This window comes from Natrix helvetica (assembly GCF_964273705.1).
Source record: "Natrix helvetica genome assembly, chromosome: 6".
Classification (NCBI taxonomy): domain Eukaryota; kingdom Metazoa; phylum Chordata; class Lepidosauria; order Squamata; family Natricidae; genus Natrix; species Natrix helvetica.
Window position 1 is genome coordinate 19,868,134 of NC_138553.1, and position 17,122 is coordinate 19,885,255.

Sequence of the window (17,122 nt, forward strand, 5' to 3'; positions counted from 1 at the left end):
TTATCCTAGAAAGGAGAAATGGCAAAGCACTTCCCAAAATAGTGCCAAGAAAAATAGAGGAAATTGTCTAAGAAGTTGCCAGAAGTTAAGGTTGTCTCAAAAGGTAACAACAGCAACAACAAATATCAGGGCTGCGACAAAGAAGAGGGAGTGAATGTCGCGACGAGACGACACGCATCTCAATGCTCTGAGATCGCCGTCGATACTTTTGCCGCCTGGTGGTCCAAACAGACCTAAACCGTCCCGCAGAGATGGTGAACAGGAAGAATACGTCTTGCTGATCACAGGGACATCACAAAGTCCCTGATCGATCCAAGAGAAGTTCTTCAAGCCGGCGTAAAAAATCCAGCCATTAGGTTGATGAAGTCGGGGCGGCTCCAAAAGGGAAGGATACAGAAAGAGAAAGTGTTTCCAGCCGGTGAGGAATTTTTACCGTTTTAAAAGAGACTGCCTATAAAAAACTTAAAATTAATTTAAATTGGAGAACAGAAGAAATAAGCGGCGGAATTGTGTTTTGAATGGTTTTGGACAGTCGGTTAACTTACTTTTTAAATGCTAACTTCATGGATGGAATTTATGCAAGCCTTTTAAAACGAATGGTTTAAGTTTTCTTCTAATTTTTTTTCTTTTATTATTCTTTGTAACCTATGGACTAAAATTCTCCTCTTTCATTACTGTGGGTGTTCTTCTAACTCATTCAAGAATTGGACTTTTTTTAAAGTTGAAATACAAAAGATACAAAAAGAAATAAAGAAAATTGCAACAATAACACTGCTATTCGGAGGCTGGAGGTTTGTGTATTGGAAACGAAACACTCTTACTTTTCTCACTGATTATCCTGGCTCGGCACTCCAAGGTCTCACTGCTTGTTTATAGAGAGTGATAAGAAGAAAAGCATACAGATGTCCCTTTGAAGTATATCTTTAAGCAGAGAAAAGTGAAAATAAAATGTTATTGTGAATCTATGCTTAATCTTGTTAACCTTCCAAGCTAGAGCAGCAGTGTTTGTTAGTTGGAGATAATGGCACAATTTCAACAGCAGAAAGAAACTTTAAGTCTGCAAAAGATATTCTCAGAAATATAGAAATTATCACCACATATGAGAGGATAGAGAAGAAGTTGGAAGACTTAGAGCATCTAACAGTAAAATATGATGAAGTTGGAGATGTTTATCAAGTGGAAAAAGTGGTGGTTAAAATCCTAAAAATCGAAGAGGAAAATGAATATAAAGAAATTAAATTTGCTGATATTTATGGTGATTGGTTTGTCTCTGAAAATGGAAAGAGTGCAATACTGAAAGAGGAATTAAATGGAGGGGAAATCTACCCCAGATGGCAAGATACAGAAGAAGAAAAAACAAAAGAATTTATGGATTTAAGAGAGAAATTTTATTAGCAATATCATGGATAACACTATCGACAATCAAAGATAAGATGATTAAGGAAACAAAAGGGCATTGAAATTACATGAGAGATTTTACAAGCAAGGAGTTGCTAAGAGGAGTCCATACAAAGTTGATTAAGGAGATGATTAGAGGACTGACACCACAAATGGCAGAAGATATGAGACTGTTTTGCTACTGTAAAGATACAGGTAGATAGATGGAAGAGTATAATTTAAAACTAGTTAAACTTAGTGAAATTTAGTGACAATAGATATAGTTAAATAAATAATTGATAATGATAATAATGTAATAATAATGTAATAATAATCCTTTTGGATTATATATAAAGGTTAATAAAAAAAGAATTAAGTTAGGTACAGTTAAGTCTTGATTATTAGGGGGGAAATGTTATGATACAGGATATAGTTAAATAAAGGAGGGATAAAGATAACAACGTATATACAGGTATGGGTACAACGTAAGGAAACTGGATGTAAATTGTAAACAGTGATTTGGAAAGAAGGATTAGAAAACGTTGTTATTAAATATTATGGATGTTTAGCTAGAATAGGACATAAGGATTCAGTGTTATTGGAGGATTTTAGAAATAGTAAATGAAATGCCAGTATGTGGTTATGTATTAAATATTGGTATATTTTATGATGAAGGATGTTTAAACAATTATAGTCAAATGAAAATGGAGGTATGATGATGGTAATATGTATAAATATCTGAGTTAAAATACTTGAGTTAATATGAATTATGTTTGTTGACTGTGGGAGAGATGCACGAAAGCCTTTTTGTAACCAACTGATACACTTTCTACGGTATGTAAAGAAGGATGTGTTGTGTTTGTTTTGAAAAAAAAAATTTAAAAAAAGAAGAAGACGGAGTCAAGCTATTCTCCAAGGCACCTGAAGGCAGAACAAGAAGCAATGGGTGGAAACTAATCAAGGAGAGAAGCAACTTAGAACTGAGGAGAAATTTCCTGACAGTTAAAACAATTAATCAGTGGAACAGCTTGCCTCCAGAAGTTGTGAATGCCCCAACACTAGAAGTCTTTAAGAAGATGTTGGTTAGCCATTTGTCTGGAACGGTATAGGGTTTCCTGCCTAGGCAGGGGGTTGGACTAAAAGCAGCAGTGGGTCTGGATACCATCGCAACTGGTATGCTGCGATGAGCCTGGGAGTCCAGCGCATGCATGCATGCCACGCATGCATGCGCACCATCGCCCTGCGACGCTCCAGCTGCTCAGCGGAGTGTAGCACAGGTGCCATACGTTCCGTGCACATGAGCAAATGCCCAGATTGGCTCAAATAGCGGTAAGGAGAGTGGACAGGTGGGCATGCCTGCGGCTCCCAGCAGCCACCAGTATGCCCGTACCGGGGCGTACTGGCTGAAACCCACCACTGACTAGAAGATTTCCAAAGTCCTTTCCAACTCTGTTATTCTGTTCTGTTCTGTTCTGTTCTGTTCTGTTCTACTCTACTCTACTCTACTCTACTCTACTCTACTCTACTCTATTCTGTAGTTCTACTTGTCCACGTAAAACAAAATAGGAATTTTTGAAACGGCTCTGAAGTTTCAACCAAGAGTTTATTAGACATCGTGCAGCCCTGAAGCCTCAGGGCATGCATTTCTCATGCATGTCAACGAAGAATGAGAAGAATTACAAAAGTAACAGAGCACAAACCTTATAGGAAATGTATTGCTAACTTTAGGATCCTACTCATCCCAGGACCTTTCATTCCAATCAGGTGCATTAACAGCACACAATGTGTCCTTGCAAAACTGAAGTTCATTTGCATTTGTTAACCATCTTTATCAAAGCCCTGGGTGGTTTTGAAGGGGAGGCTTCCTGCTTGCTGCCAAATGCTTTTCCTAGTAGTTGTAGTTGTATGTTGCTATGGTGACTGAACTGGGAGAGGGTGGAGACAATTTCTAACTGGCTGAGACAAGAAGACGAGAGAGAGAGAGAGAGAGAGAGAGAGAGAGAGAGAGAGAGAGAGAGAGAGAGAGAGAGAGAGAGAGAGAGAGAAATTGAGGTGACCCTAGTTAGCATCTTCAAAGTTGTTTATTGAATTTATATCTAGCAGTTCATACGTGTAACTGAAATCAAGAATATCTGGGAAAAGATAGTTGTTTAAGAGGCATAAAGTTAAGTCAATGTTATAAAAAATATTGCCTGCAATTCTGAGCTGCCTTCATGATGGGGAAAAAAAATCATATTTTTGTATTATAAGATGCACCTTTCCTCCCCCTAAAAGAGTGTGGAAATGGTGCAACTTATGCAGCAAATACAGCCATTTTTGGCCTCCTGAAGCCCCGCTCCTCATTTTTGTGAAAAATGGGTGAAAAATGGAGGCGTTTTTGCCTTCCCCCAACCCCCAGAAGCACTCGGCAGGCTTCAGCAGGGCTGGGGAAAGGCAAAAATGTCCCTGTTTTGGTGAAAAACGGGCCATTTTTTGCAAAAATGGAGGGGGTTTTGCCTTCCCAACCCCCAGAAGCACTCTGCAGGCTTCAGCAGGGCTGGGAGAAGGCAAAAATGCCCCGTTTTTATGAAAAAGAGCCAATTTTTCGCAAAATGGGGGTGTTTTTGCCTTCCCCCAGCCCTGCTGAAGCCTACAGAGTGCTTCTGGGGGTTGAGAAGGACAAAAACTTTTTTTTCTTACTTACCCCTTCGGAATCTTGGTGTGTCTTATACACTGGCGCGTCTTATAGTCCGAAAAATACGGTAAGTAGAAGAAAATGCTTCATTATTCTTCAAGCCAAAAAATCCTAAAATTATTCTTTCTCCAGGCAGGAGAAACCAAAGCAGAGCACAGGAAGAGGACAAAGGAGGGCATCCTTTGCTTATTATCATTATTCTAAAGCCCACCAGTGGTCGCTGGCTAAAAGACCCAAGGAATCCATGTTTCTGAAGCTACATCCCAAAATTGGATGAGATCCAGGGACAGGATGCTGAATTTCTGTTGGGTGAGGGCAGGGTGGATGAGAGAAGTGACAGGCTGCCAGCAGACAGCACAAAGAGAGCATTCCCACCAAATGTTCCCATAAGGATTTTAGAACTGCAACAAAAGCAAAATACCGCACTTGCTGTGGTTTCTAATAACTTGGAGCGAAGTCCAAAATAAATCAACTATGGTACCCAATTGTTGGAAGTTAAAATCCACCCCTCTCCTAGAGAAATGAAATATTTTAGGAAATATTAAAAAGGCAGAATATTTCCCCTAAAAAGAGAAGTAGAAACTCAAGAGAGGCAGAAGTTCTGCCGCCCCTACCTTTCTGAATGAGCCATTAAAAGGCCTGAGCCAGTCTACTCTACATAACAAAGATCTTCCCCCTTTAGCTCCAGGGTGATGGGATTAAGGCATGATAGTATTAGCCCTTTACCCATCTCTCCACAGGGCACCTGGGAAAATTACATCATCATCCAGCAAGTCAAGCAAGCCTGGGAGACAGCCTACAGAGTTGCCCCTTCACCGCCTCCTGGGAAGTCTCACCACCAATCAGATGCATTTTTTTACACAGGAATGGGAAGCTCTGGGGTGGGGCCCAGAAAGGGCGTAAAATCAGGGCACTCTCAGCATCTCTGCCATTTTTCTTCTTCACCCGACATCTGGAAGCATGTGATCCCCCTTTTCCGTTCAGGAGCTCAAACCATGTGGTCCCGTCCACCATTAAACCATCTTTCCAAGCAGCCTCCATGTTTCCAGTGTCTTTTTCCCCACTAGGAACTGAACCCAGAAGGACATTTATTCCAACACCAAAATATACAATATTATGCATTCAAAGAGAACTGGAATTGATTCCAATGTAGGGCAAATTAGTGATGTGGAGCAGTGACGTGCGGTGAGATTTATGGCTGGTGAGGCTGGTGACGTCATCAGGAAGGCGGGGAATGGGACCATGTGTGCAGGAGACTGAGGCAGTCTCAGCCTCCTGCCCACGTGGTCCCATTCCCCGCCTTCCTGAGTCAACATGAAGGGGACCATAGAGCACGTTTCGTGGTCCCACGGCTCGCGCTCTGCAGTCCCCTTCATGTTGACTCAGGAAGGCGGGGAATGGGACCACACGTTCAGGAGGCTGAGGCAGGGGAGGCAGAGCTTCACCGCTCTCATCATGAAAAGAAAAAGGGAAAAGGGAAAAGGCACACGTGGTCCGATTCCCTGCCTTCCTGAGTCAACATGAAGGGGACCACAGAGCACGTTTCGTGGTCCCGCGGCTCGCACTCCGCGGTCCCCTTCATGATGACTCAGGAAGGCAGGGAATCGGACCACGTGTGCCTTTCCCCTTTCCCCTTTTTCCTTTCATGATGAGAGCGGTGAGGCTCTGCCTCCCCTGCCTCCCCTGACCGCACGTCCCTGATGTGGAGGTATCCTGAATGTCACCATATGGTGCATAAAAGCAAATGGTTAGTAACTCAACCCATACTATGAAAGAGATATACAGTATGATAAATCTTCTACTTACTCTTAGAAAATCGCCAGCTATTACTGATTGTAAAAGTGCTGCAAAGACATAAGGAGATATTATTAGCATTCATATTTATTCCTGACACAAGAGGCACTTATTTCTCTTGATTATGTTAACTGAATACAGTATATTCTGGAGGCTGATATCGTAGAGACATGATCTTCCAGGGATTTTTAACAGTGCTTTTTGAGGTTTATATTCGTTTGTGTTCAAATTAACTGATTTGTTTGATTTGAATTCAGCAAGGACTCTTTGTAAGACAATACAGGTAATCCTCAGTTTATGGCCACAATTGAGGCCAAAATATCTGGTGTTAAGTGAGATATTTGTTAAATGAGTTTTGCCCCATTTTACGGCCTTTCTTGTCCCGGTTGTTAAGTGAATCATTGCAGTTGATAAGTTTGCAACATGGCTGTTAAGTGAATCTGGCTTCCCCTTTGACTTTGCTTGTCAGAGGTTCGCAAAACGTGACCACGTGACACAATAATGGTCATAAATATGAACTAGTTGCCAAGCATCTGAATTTTGATCAGGTGATCATGGGGGTGCTGCAAAGGTCGTAAGTGTGGGAAATGGTCATAAGTCACATTTTTTCAGAGCTGTTGTAACTTTTAACAGTCACTAAGTTAACTGTTGTAAGTGGAGGATTACCTGTATGCTCCTGAACATAAGCTGAGCATAGAAAGAATACTTGATAAGTAAAAGCAATTACCAATAATATAGGTACCCTGGATGCAGAGTATGGGCCCAGCTATCAATAAATGCTAATAGACATTCACTATATTTGAAGTAAAAGCTAGATTTTTAAAAGAAATGAAGATGGTAAGACCTTTCTTTTCTTTTTTTTCTCCGTCTCTCCCTCCCTCCTTCTCTCTCTCTCTCTGAGACAGACAGAGACAGGGAGGGAGAGAGGGAGGGAGGGAGAGAGGGAGGGAGGGAGGGAGGGAGGGAAAGAACTATCATTAGGTCAAGTGAGAAATAGGCACAGAGAAGTTTCTTTTTTTACCATTTGCCCTTGTATTCAAAATGGCTCATAGGTGCAATAATTTTGTATTTGTGTAAATAACTACACCATAGAGGCATCTGCAGAAAGTTGAAACAGACATTGCAATAACAATAGCAACTGACTCACAGAACTGTATTGTTGGAAGTAGCCATTTAGACCATCAAATCTAACTTTCACTCAGTGGAGGTTTCCAGTTTAGGAGATTTGCCACAAAGCTGTCCAGTTTTTGCTAAAACCCATCTAAGAACTATATTGTTAAACTATTCTCATTATCAGATTTGTTTTTCTAATATTCAATGCATTCTGTTTCCCCAAGAACTTATTATTCTTAAACTCTGGAACAGTAAAGGATAGGTGCTTAATATTATGACATTCTTTGAATACTTGTGCTATTGTATCTTTTTCAGTCTTCTGTTCTCAAGACTAAAGGTGTTGTAGGATGTTAGCACCAGAAGTGGTGTTCTACCGGTTCGGACTGGTTCGCCCGAACCAGTAGCGGAAATCTCAGGTGGCCCCACCCACTCGCCCCAGCTCTACGTCATCCTATTTAGGCCCTTTTTTCGCCAAAAGCGTATGCACGCATGCCAATGGTGGGTTCTGGATCCCAGTGCAACCGGTACAGTGCAATGTGGCCTGGCATGCACCACATGAATGCCCGCAGCACGCCCATGTGTCCCTACCTCCTGCGATGCCTCTGCGATGTTCCAGCTGCTCAATGGAGCATCGCGCAGGCACCGTACGCTCTATGCACATGCGCGGAAGCACCAAAGAGCTCAAATACAGGTAAGGAGGGCAGGTGGGTCCTCCAGAGCACCATACCAGAATGGTACCCGGTGCTCCCAGCAGGCACCGGTATGCCCGTACTGGAGCGTACCACCTGCAACCCACCACTGGTGCATACTCTCACATTTGCGAACCAGTAGAGAAGATGAAAAAGATGAGAAAAAGAGAAACATGTTCTTGGAAAGCAGCCCCCATCTTTGTTAATAGCCCCAGAAAGACTGGGCCATCTTATCTACAAAACAAAAGGCCTTCAGCTCTAGGGTGATAGGATTAGCCCTCACTCAAGATCCAAATCAGACAAATCCATTAAGCCATAATAGGAATTGCCCAACACTCTTTCAGAACATGTGCCTCTTCATTACATCACCCAGCATAGTTCAAGCAAGTTTGACTCAGAAAACCTACAAGGTTAGCTGTGACCCCCTACAGCATCCAATAGCTTGCCACAGGAACAGGAAGCTCAAATTCAAAGCATAAATCTCTCTCTCTCACACCCATGTGCTCAAGACCCCCCAAAACCCCATGTGGTCCTGTCTACCATTAAACCATCTTTCCAAACAGCCTCCATGTTTTCAGTATCTTTCTCCCCACTCGGAACTGAACCCAGATGGACATTTCTTCCAACAGTGTCTAGCTTCTTTAATTGCTTTTAATAAGATGTTGTTTCCAGTTCCCTGATCATCATCGCTGACCTTTTTTGAACCTATTACAAGTTTCTCAAATTAATTCAATAAGCAGATTATAAACCTTGTAGCCTGGGAATTCAAACAAAGTAGATTCGCTCCAAATGCACGAAGAAGAATTTGGCTGCAATTCCTTGTTACTTCTTTTTAGGAGACAATGTCAGATAGATTAAAATTGTGCCAAAGTCCATCCTTTAATTTATCAAAATTTTGTTTTAGAAGAGATATCTCTTTTCCTAACCTCAATGTGAGAGAGAATTATCCATTTTCTTAAGTGTTTCTTTTCTGTTTTATTTTTCTACGGTCTCGTTGCCAAAACTACTCTTGTGAACTTTTGTTTCATTTTCTCTATCATTCTGCAGGCTTCCCAACTGCCTTGCTAAAAAACAATGATGAACATCCCTCATGATGTCCTTCTTTATGATCAAATGAAGGATGAAATGTTGGAAGAATAGGACATCCACTAATACACTATTAAACACTTCATCAAATAATAATAGTATATGAACACCATAGCCCATTATAAGAATTTCACAAAAGGTATTTTTCTTCTTGGAGAAATCATCAAAATATGTTCTTCATCAAATTACAATGGTAGGAAATGCAGAAAAAAAATCCATTATTGTATTAAAAAGTAGGAGCATTTTTAGTCCTCCGGAGCCTTCAGGAGGCCTCCCTGAAGGCTCCGGAGGAAAAAAACCAGCCCTTTGGAGAAACTGGAACTGGTTTCCGGTTTGCTCGTAGGGTCGTGTTTTGTCCTCCAGAGCCTTCAGGGAGGCCTCCTGAAGACTCCGGAGGACTAAAACCATTTCTTAATTTCCAGTTTGCCCATAGGGGTGGTTTTTTGCCCTCCGGAGGGCTTCCGGGGGGGGGAGGCTGTTTTCTCCCTTCTCAAGCTCCTATAAAGCCTCTGGAGCCTGGGGACGGCGAAAAATGGCCTTAAAAAAAAGCTGATGTCAGCTGGCCAGCATGCACATGCGCGCTGGCCAGCTGACACGGCAATGCCTCGCGTGCCCTGACAAATGGATCCGCGTGCCACCTGTGGCATGCGTGCAATAGGTTTGCCATCCCGGAACTATGGCATAAAGATTTGCTTTGGAGGATGTACAGTCAGGATATAAGATTTTTTATATCATTTTATATAATTTTTAATGATATAAGATCATTAAAAAAACCAAATTCAGTATATAAGAAATTATAGACACAGATAAAAGACATCATAAAAACTGAAGTGGGGGGGAGAGGTGTCCCTAAAGTTCAAGAAGAAAATGATCCAAGAAGATTTCAGAATAAACGATCATGATAGCTAAAGCAAGATATAAAGAAAAAGCCTTGAGCAAGGAAGATGAATGCAAACCTACAAGAAGGAGGAAAAAAAATAGGCAAGGAACTATATCTCAACCAAGAATATGAATAAGTAGAGAACAATAGTGCAAAATGAGAAATAAATATCCCAGGAATATATAGAGCTACGATAGGAATATGCAGGAATAATCATGGAAAACATCTAATACAGAGGCGGATTCCTACCGGTTCAGACTGGTTCGGCCGAACCGGTAGTGGTTTGCCAGCCTGGGTCGCCGGAACTGGCAGCGACCCATGCCTACCATGCTTCCAAACTGGTTTCCCGGTTGGCACAGCATGGGTTTTTTTCTCCAATTTTTAATGTTCTGTTCATGCGCAGACCTATTTATGGGCAATTGCGCACATGGGAGAGAGAAGCAAGGACGCATGCACAAAATTGTGCATGCACCAAACCAGCAGTAATGCCGGCAGCAACCCACCTCTGATCTAATGGAAATCAAAGCTTTAAAAATGCACATCAATACTAAAAGGGAAAATAAATGGGGGAGGGCCCATTGTCTGTATCATGAAGACAATGAAAGAAAAAGGAAGGGGGCTTTATTATCTTGTTGCAATTGCCATCCTGACTATTCACACACACACACACACACACACACACACACACACACCTGACAATCGTTCTCAAAACTCTTGACCTCACAGGCCTTTCCCACAGTTCACTTTGCAAACCCATAAAATGTGTCCTCTCGTTGCGTTATTTCAAATAGACCGTGCCAACCATCTTATCCGTTTTGAAATGTTAGCAATAAGAGGAGCTGAAATGAAATAATAAGAGCCAACAAGAATGACTTGGCTATTTTTTTTTCAATTTAGACTAAATCAGTTCCAAGTGCTGATTCCCCATCCTGACTGGGAGTTGAAAGTCCATCCATCTTAAAGTTGACAAAGTTAGGGAACATTGATCTGTGGATCCTTGGGGCTCTCTGAGCTTAGTTGTTTTCTTGCAGATGTTTCATTACTCAACTAGGTAACATCATCAATGCCAGAACACTCAGAGATTACCAAGGACACTGCAATTCAACCTTGACAACAAATATCATTTTCTATTGATAAACACTCATGTAGAAGAAGCTACTTAAAGGTTGACAATTGCTTGAGAGAATCAAGGAAAGAGAAGGCTCTTCCTGCCTATTACTATTACTACTGTCCCCTGACTGTACTAAGGTAGGTAATGCTGCCCGTTTAAAGTTTTAAAGGTTGGATTTGACGTGTTGCATATTATTACTAGATTCTGTGCTTACTCTTGGTCTCGGCTACTTTGGTTAAGCTGACTGGTGAGTTTTGAAGTCATTTTTTGAAGTCATCATGTTATTATTGCAGTCTATATGAACTCTTAAGGGACATGGTGGCTCAGTGGCTAAGACACTGAGCTTGTCGATCAGAAAGGTCGGCAGTTTGGCAGTTCGAATCCCTAGTGCCGCATAACAGAGTGAGCTCCGTTACTTGTCCCAGCTTCTGCCAACCTAACAGTTCGGAAGCACGTAAAAATGCTTCCTTTGGTGGGAACATAACAGTATTCCATGAGCCTTCAGCATTTAGTATTGCCGGCCACATGACCACGGAGATGTTTTCGGACAGCGCTGGCTCTTTGGCTTTGAAACGGAGATGAGCACCACCCCCTAGAGGCGGGATCGATTAGCACATATGTGTGACGGGAACCTTTACCTTTACCTTATATGTATTCTTGGTTACTAAGCACACTACATGAAGATCTAATTCAGCTTCTTTGCCTATTATTTCCTTATTTATTATGCATTTAATATTTTAATTTTATTTATCATTATTTCATTTTTGACCTTGGCCATGTCCCTGCTCAGAGTGACAAACTTTGACCAGGTAAGATTATCTCTATGGCTAAAGGTCAGAACAGTTAAAGCAATGGTATTTCTAGCAGTAATGGACAATTGTAAAAGTTGGACATAGGAAGAATGGGAACAAGAAAAATGCTTTCATGCTGAAAAAGCAATCAATTAATCATGAACCAAATAAATCCTGAATGTGACTTTTAAGATAAAAACTGACGTTATTTGGGTATATGATATAAGACTATACATGCCAGGATTAAAGGAAGTACAGAAAGGAAACGACCATAGATATGGAAGATGGATAAGATCATAGAAATTACATAGCTGTCTTTGGATCTACAATTTATTGCGGAGGATAAGGCAAAATACCATGCATTTCCCTATGAAACAAGACTGAATTGAGGCCATCTATTACTTAGTAGCCAGAAAGATACAATTTTATGGTACTTTTAGGAGAAAGCCTCATCTTTCAAAGTTTGCTGACTGGCTAATGGCTAATGTTTCACATCAATCTATTCCATAAACATTTGATAACATAGGTAAAGAAAAGCTTCCCCCCACCCCCTATCAAAAAAAGTAATACATGTTAATCAATACCTGAGATTTTCAAACTATTTTATTATAACCATGTCAGGGGTAGGGGTGGAAGAGAGATAGAAATTTCAGCAGAAACAACAACCAATCACTCGTTTGTATCAGAGCAGAATCATTGAAACTCTGAGCAGTGAAAAATTTAATAATAACATCTTTAACCATTTTGGGTGTTCTCTTCTTTAATATTTAAGCAGCAAGAGCTGAATTGGATGGACTCAATTACAGCACTGAGGAATTCACCACGTTGGAGATATGTATAGATCATCCTGAAAAAAAGATCGCTTTTTGTATCATTAAGAATCAACAACAACTTGATGGCACATCATCCATCCATCCATATTAGTAACTGAATAAGGAAATTAAATAAGAATTCAACTATCCAGAATTCCAGAATATCTCTTGCACACATTTTCTAAAACTTTGTATACAGAGGACAAAATCTACTAAATTTAGAGATGGAGCACAACTCCAAATGAAACTAATCTGTCTTCACTCCCAACTTTCCAAATACTTCAACTTAATTGCACCATCTTTCAAGCTTTTTCAATGGGAATTAGGTTATATTATGAATTGCCAGTGTTCTCTAAATCTCACAGTATTGGTAGAAAAAGATGTATTTTTTTCTCCAATGACTAATCATGGCATGGCTTCCCCTTTCAATGGATGACATTCCTATTTAGTGAAAGAATATAGTAAGTTGGTAAAAAACCTTTTTTTTAAAAAAAAAGTATAAATAATTGCAAATCGTCTACTGCCATATCTTATAATAACTCATTCTCCATACCCAGCAAAAATTTAGCAGATTCTTAAATGTAGGTATCTCATCTCATCAACAAACAAAGTAGTTAGACTTGCGTAATTGGAAAAATATAAAAGAAGCTCTGCTTTGTTCCTAAATAGAAAGAGTTGACTCAACTGGAATATGAAGAATGAATAAGCACTAACAAAAATTGGCAGAGAATTTTACAAAGCTGGGCTAGCACCTCCATGCAAAGAATTCCACAAGGACCTAATTATGACTCCAGAAATAGCACTACAAATACTTTAAAATCTCTGCAAAATCAACTAACAGGGAAAATCCTAAAGAAACCAACAAATGTGCTTATTGAAGTGGGCTTTTAAAAATTCTGGATCTAGACCAAGATGAGGGCTTTCTTGTATCAGACTTCTGATTAAGAGTTTGTTGACAGTTATCTATCTGATCTTTGGTTTGCGCAGCCTGTAAAACATCTAACTGAGAAGAAAAAGAGATTTGAGAAGGTAGATTTGTGCCAATATATGCAGGGATTTTGAAAAGCACCCAGCAGCCATTTTAACTGAGAGACAGATACTACTACCATAGATGTTTAGATTTTTAATGATATAAATTGTAAAGATACAAGCAACATGGTTATAGTCATAAGTGGGAAGAGATAGGTAGTAGGAAAGAGGAGAAGAATGATAGTAATACAGTCTTAGTAGGTAGTAATACAATGTTGTGGGAATTAGTTGTTTAGCAGAGTGATGGCATTTGGGGGAAAATTGTCCTTGTGTCTAGTTGTTCTGTTGTGCAGTGTCCTATAGTGTCATTTTGAGGGTAGGAGTTGAAAAAAATTATGTCCAGGATATGAGGAGTCTGTAAATATTTTCACAGCCCTCTTTTTGACTCGTGCAGTATACAGGTCCTGAATGGAAGGCAGGTTGGTAGCAATTGTTTTTTATGCAGTTCTAATTATGCGTTGAAGTCTATGTCAGTCCTGTGAGCCAAACCAGATAGTTATTTAAAAACTTTGTATCGCTAGCTATTTTAAAGTGTAAAGACACACAAAATCAGTATTTGGAACATACACTTGCTAGTTCAAGCCAAATAGAGTGATGTGACCATGAAGCTTGAAAAGCTGGTCAGTAGGCTAATCACCTTCTTTCATATGATAAGTTGGCATTAAATTACATTTCTTGTGCTTCTCAAAGTGATAAACCAGTTGCAATAGGTATCTGGGGATGTGGTGGGTCAGTGGGCAAGACGCTGAGCCTGTCGATCAGAAAGGTCAGCAGTTTTGCAGTTCGAATCTCTTTCTCCTTAGTTCTAGGTTGCTTCTCTCCTTGATTAGTTTCCATCCATTGCTTCTTGTCCTGCCTTCAAGTGCTTTGGAGAATAGGTTGACTCCCTCTTCTTTGTGGCAACCCCTGAGATATTGGAACACTGCTATCATGTCATCCCTTGTCTTTCTTTTCATTAAACTAGGCATACCTAATTCCAGCAAGTGTTCTTGTTTCAGCCTCCAGTTCCTTAATCATCTTTGTTGCTCTTCTCTGCACTTTTTCTATTCTGCTTCTTCAAATTCCAGCAGAATTTCATCCAAGCATGAAATCTGAACTTTGAGTCCCCCCAAATTTCATGCTGACTGTACCTAGTTAAACTTTAGCTATTATTTTCCAATTTCCTGCAGCAAATTGCCAAACATCTGTTTGTAGGTGGTCCTCTTTTATTTACAGTAACCCTCTTTTACCTGTGCAGCCCTTGTTCGATGCAAAGCATTCAACAAAGGGTATAAGCAGTTTTATTTTGGCTAAGCTCTAGCTAGGGAAAGAAATTGGCTGATGCTCCCAATGTGCAATTATGGATAAAAGACAGATTTTAAAAATGCATTTATTCAGAGGATGACAAATGTTACCACTGCACAATATCAAACATGAATTATGCACACATTTTATCACACCATAAAGTATCCTCGGGCCTTGAAGATGTCCCCAAGCATTATTCCATTTGACAAACACTGAAATAAAGTAATTGTTTCCTCGATTTTTTTCTGGGATCAGCATTCACAGTAAGAAATAGAAATGCTTTATTGCTCTTTGATAAGGTAAAGTGGATTTGCTCTTGGTGAACCTTCTTTGCATCCCCATCTCAAGATTGACAGAAATGCGGATCTAAGACTTCTTTCTATACAGCTAGCTGGTGGAAACACTCCACTGGCAATGCTTTTTTCCTGAAATGGCAAGAATATCAATAGATTTCCATTTTCTTATTTGGTAGTTCCAGAGTACGAAAGAAGCAACTTGTGTTTTATACATCTTCAAATCTTTTTTTCCCCTTTTTTGCCTTGAATGCCCTCCTGCCAAGCCATTAGTAAACTGTCCTTATGAACAAACAGACTTCCTCTTGTATCTCTGTCACTATAACTGTAACAAATGTTGGGCACAAATAATGCATTTTGTTTACTATGAATTGTAAAGAAGTGAATTCAAAAGATGTGCATTTTAAACCATTGCATTCTAGGGTTTCGAAGGACGGTTTTAACGTGGCTTCTTTGCTGAATGGAAGAGCTTTTCTACACATTTGCCATTATATTATTACATCACTTTATTACCCCGCATTTAATTGGAAGCAATGAACTCTATCCAAGTGTCTTTGTGAGGAAGAGGCTCTTAATATGGAAAAAAAACCCACTTTTTAAAAACTTAATAACTACTAGCAAATTATGCAAGATGATAATTGCTGTTCTAAGAAGGTCTATAAATATTTCATCTAAGGTGGAATAGAAATTTGTTTGATCTACATTTTAATAAAAAATATTATTTTGACATTTTATTTATTTAGTTAGTTTGTCACTCATGTACAAGATAACAGGAATAAGAATAAACATGAATAAGAACAGAGGAAATGGGTACAAATAAATGGGCACAGTAGGACAGGGACGGTAGACACGCTGGTGCTCTTATGCACACCTCCTTACAGACCTCTTAGGAATAGGATGAGGTCAACAGAATGCAGTCTCACAATCAAGTCTTAACCAAACCTGGCCACTCCAAAGGATGTTAGACAGCTGCTGTCCCATGCAAAAACATTTATTAACATACACACATTATTAATCTTTTTTCCAATATTTCCCAAACTACAATTGCTTTAACATTCCTCACATTAGTTTGTATGCTAGCTTAAATCATTGTTTGTTTCCTCTGCAGTATTCCAAGTTTTAGCTTTTCGAAAAGAAAGAGAGAGATGGGTAAATCATATCCTTCATTTTAAAAATGAGGAGAAAGAAGCATATATATTTAGATAAATAGATATATTGTTAGTTCTCATAACTCCCTTCCTACTGCCGGTCCTTATACTTCAAATCCTAGATACTTAGGAAATCAATGGAATAGAAAAAGTGGTGGAAACTTCACAAAGGAAAACTTGATCAGTATAGATTTATACCATACTACACATTCTAATTTCCCAGCATGTTTAATCACATTTAGAACATAGAACACAGAATAATAAGAGTTGGAAGGGACTTCAGAGGTCTTCTAGTCCAACCCTCTGCTTCAGCAGGAGACCATATATCCTTTCAGACAAATGGTTGTCCAGTCTCTTTTTGAAAGCCTTCAGTGATAGAATACCCATAACTTCCAAAGGCAAGCTATCCCATTGGTTAATTGGTCTCACTGTTAGGAAATTTCCTCTTAGTTCTAGGTTGCTTCTCTCCTTGTTCAGTTTCCAGCCATGTTTCTTCTCTTGGCTTTTGGTGCTTTGGAAAATAGTTTGACCCCTTCATCATTATAGGAGCCGCTCAAATATTGGAACACTGTTATCATGTCATCCCTAGTCCTTCTTTTCATTAGATTAGACATACCCGTATCAATTTCTTTAGTTTGATTAATTGAGATTGATTATGTGCCAGCAAGATGGTGTCATCTCTTAATGACCACACAGTAGATTTTCTTCATTAGCTAGTCCAATGGTCCATCTGTAATTCAGTCCATCCATCTTGCTGCTGGTTGTTTTCTTTGTTCCCAAAATTATGGACTACTCCAGAGAGCTAGGCAGAGGTGGATTCCGGCTGCCATTACTACCAGTTCAGCACCCGAAAAATTTTGTGTGCATGCACATTTGCACTTAAAACAATCTGTGTATGTGCACAACATTAAAAAAAGGAATAAAAATTACATCTTTTCAATGAAGATTGTTCTGCGCATGTATAGAACAGAAAATTAAGATGGCGCCACCAAGGATAGGACTGGTACGGTCACGTGTCCGCCAGAGTTACTACCTATTAAG

General features: G+C 39.8%; 1 protein-coding gene across 1 annotated transcript in view; it reads right to left on the bottom strand.

Annotated features, from left to right (window-relative positions):
* Window positions 1-17,122, bottom strand: part of DGKI (diacylglycerol kinase iota) — a 309,532-nt gene that overhangs the window by 14,607 nt on the left and 277,803 nt on the right. Inside the window, exon 30 of the mRNA XM_081957046.1 lies at window positions 5,858-5,895. Coding sequence (XP_081813172.1) covers window positions 5,858-5,895 — 38 coding nt within the window. The remainder of the gene's footprint in view (window positions 1-5,857; window positions 5,896-17,122) is intronic.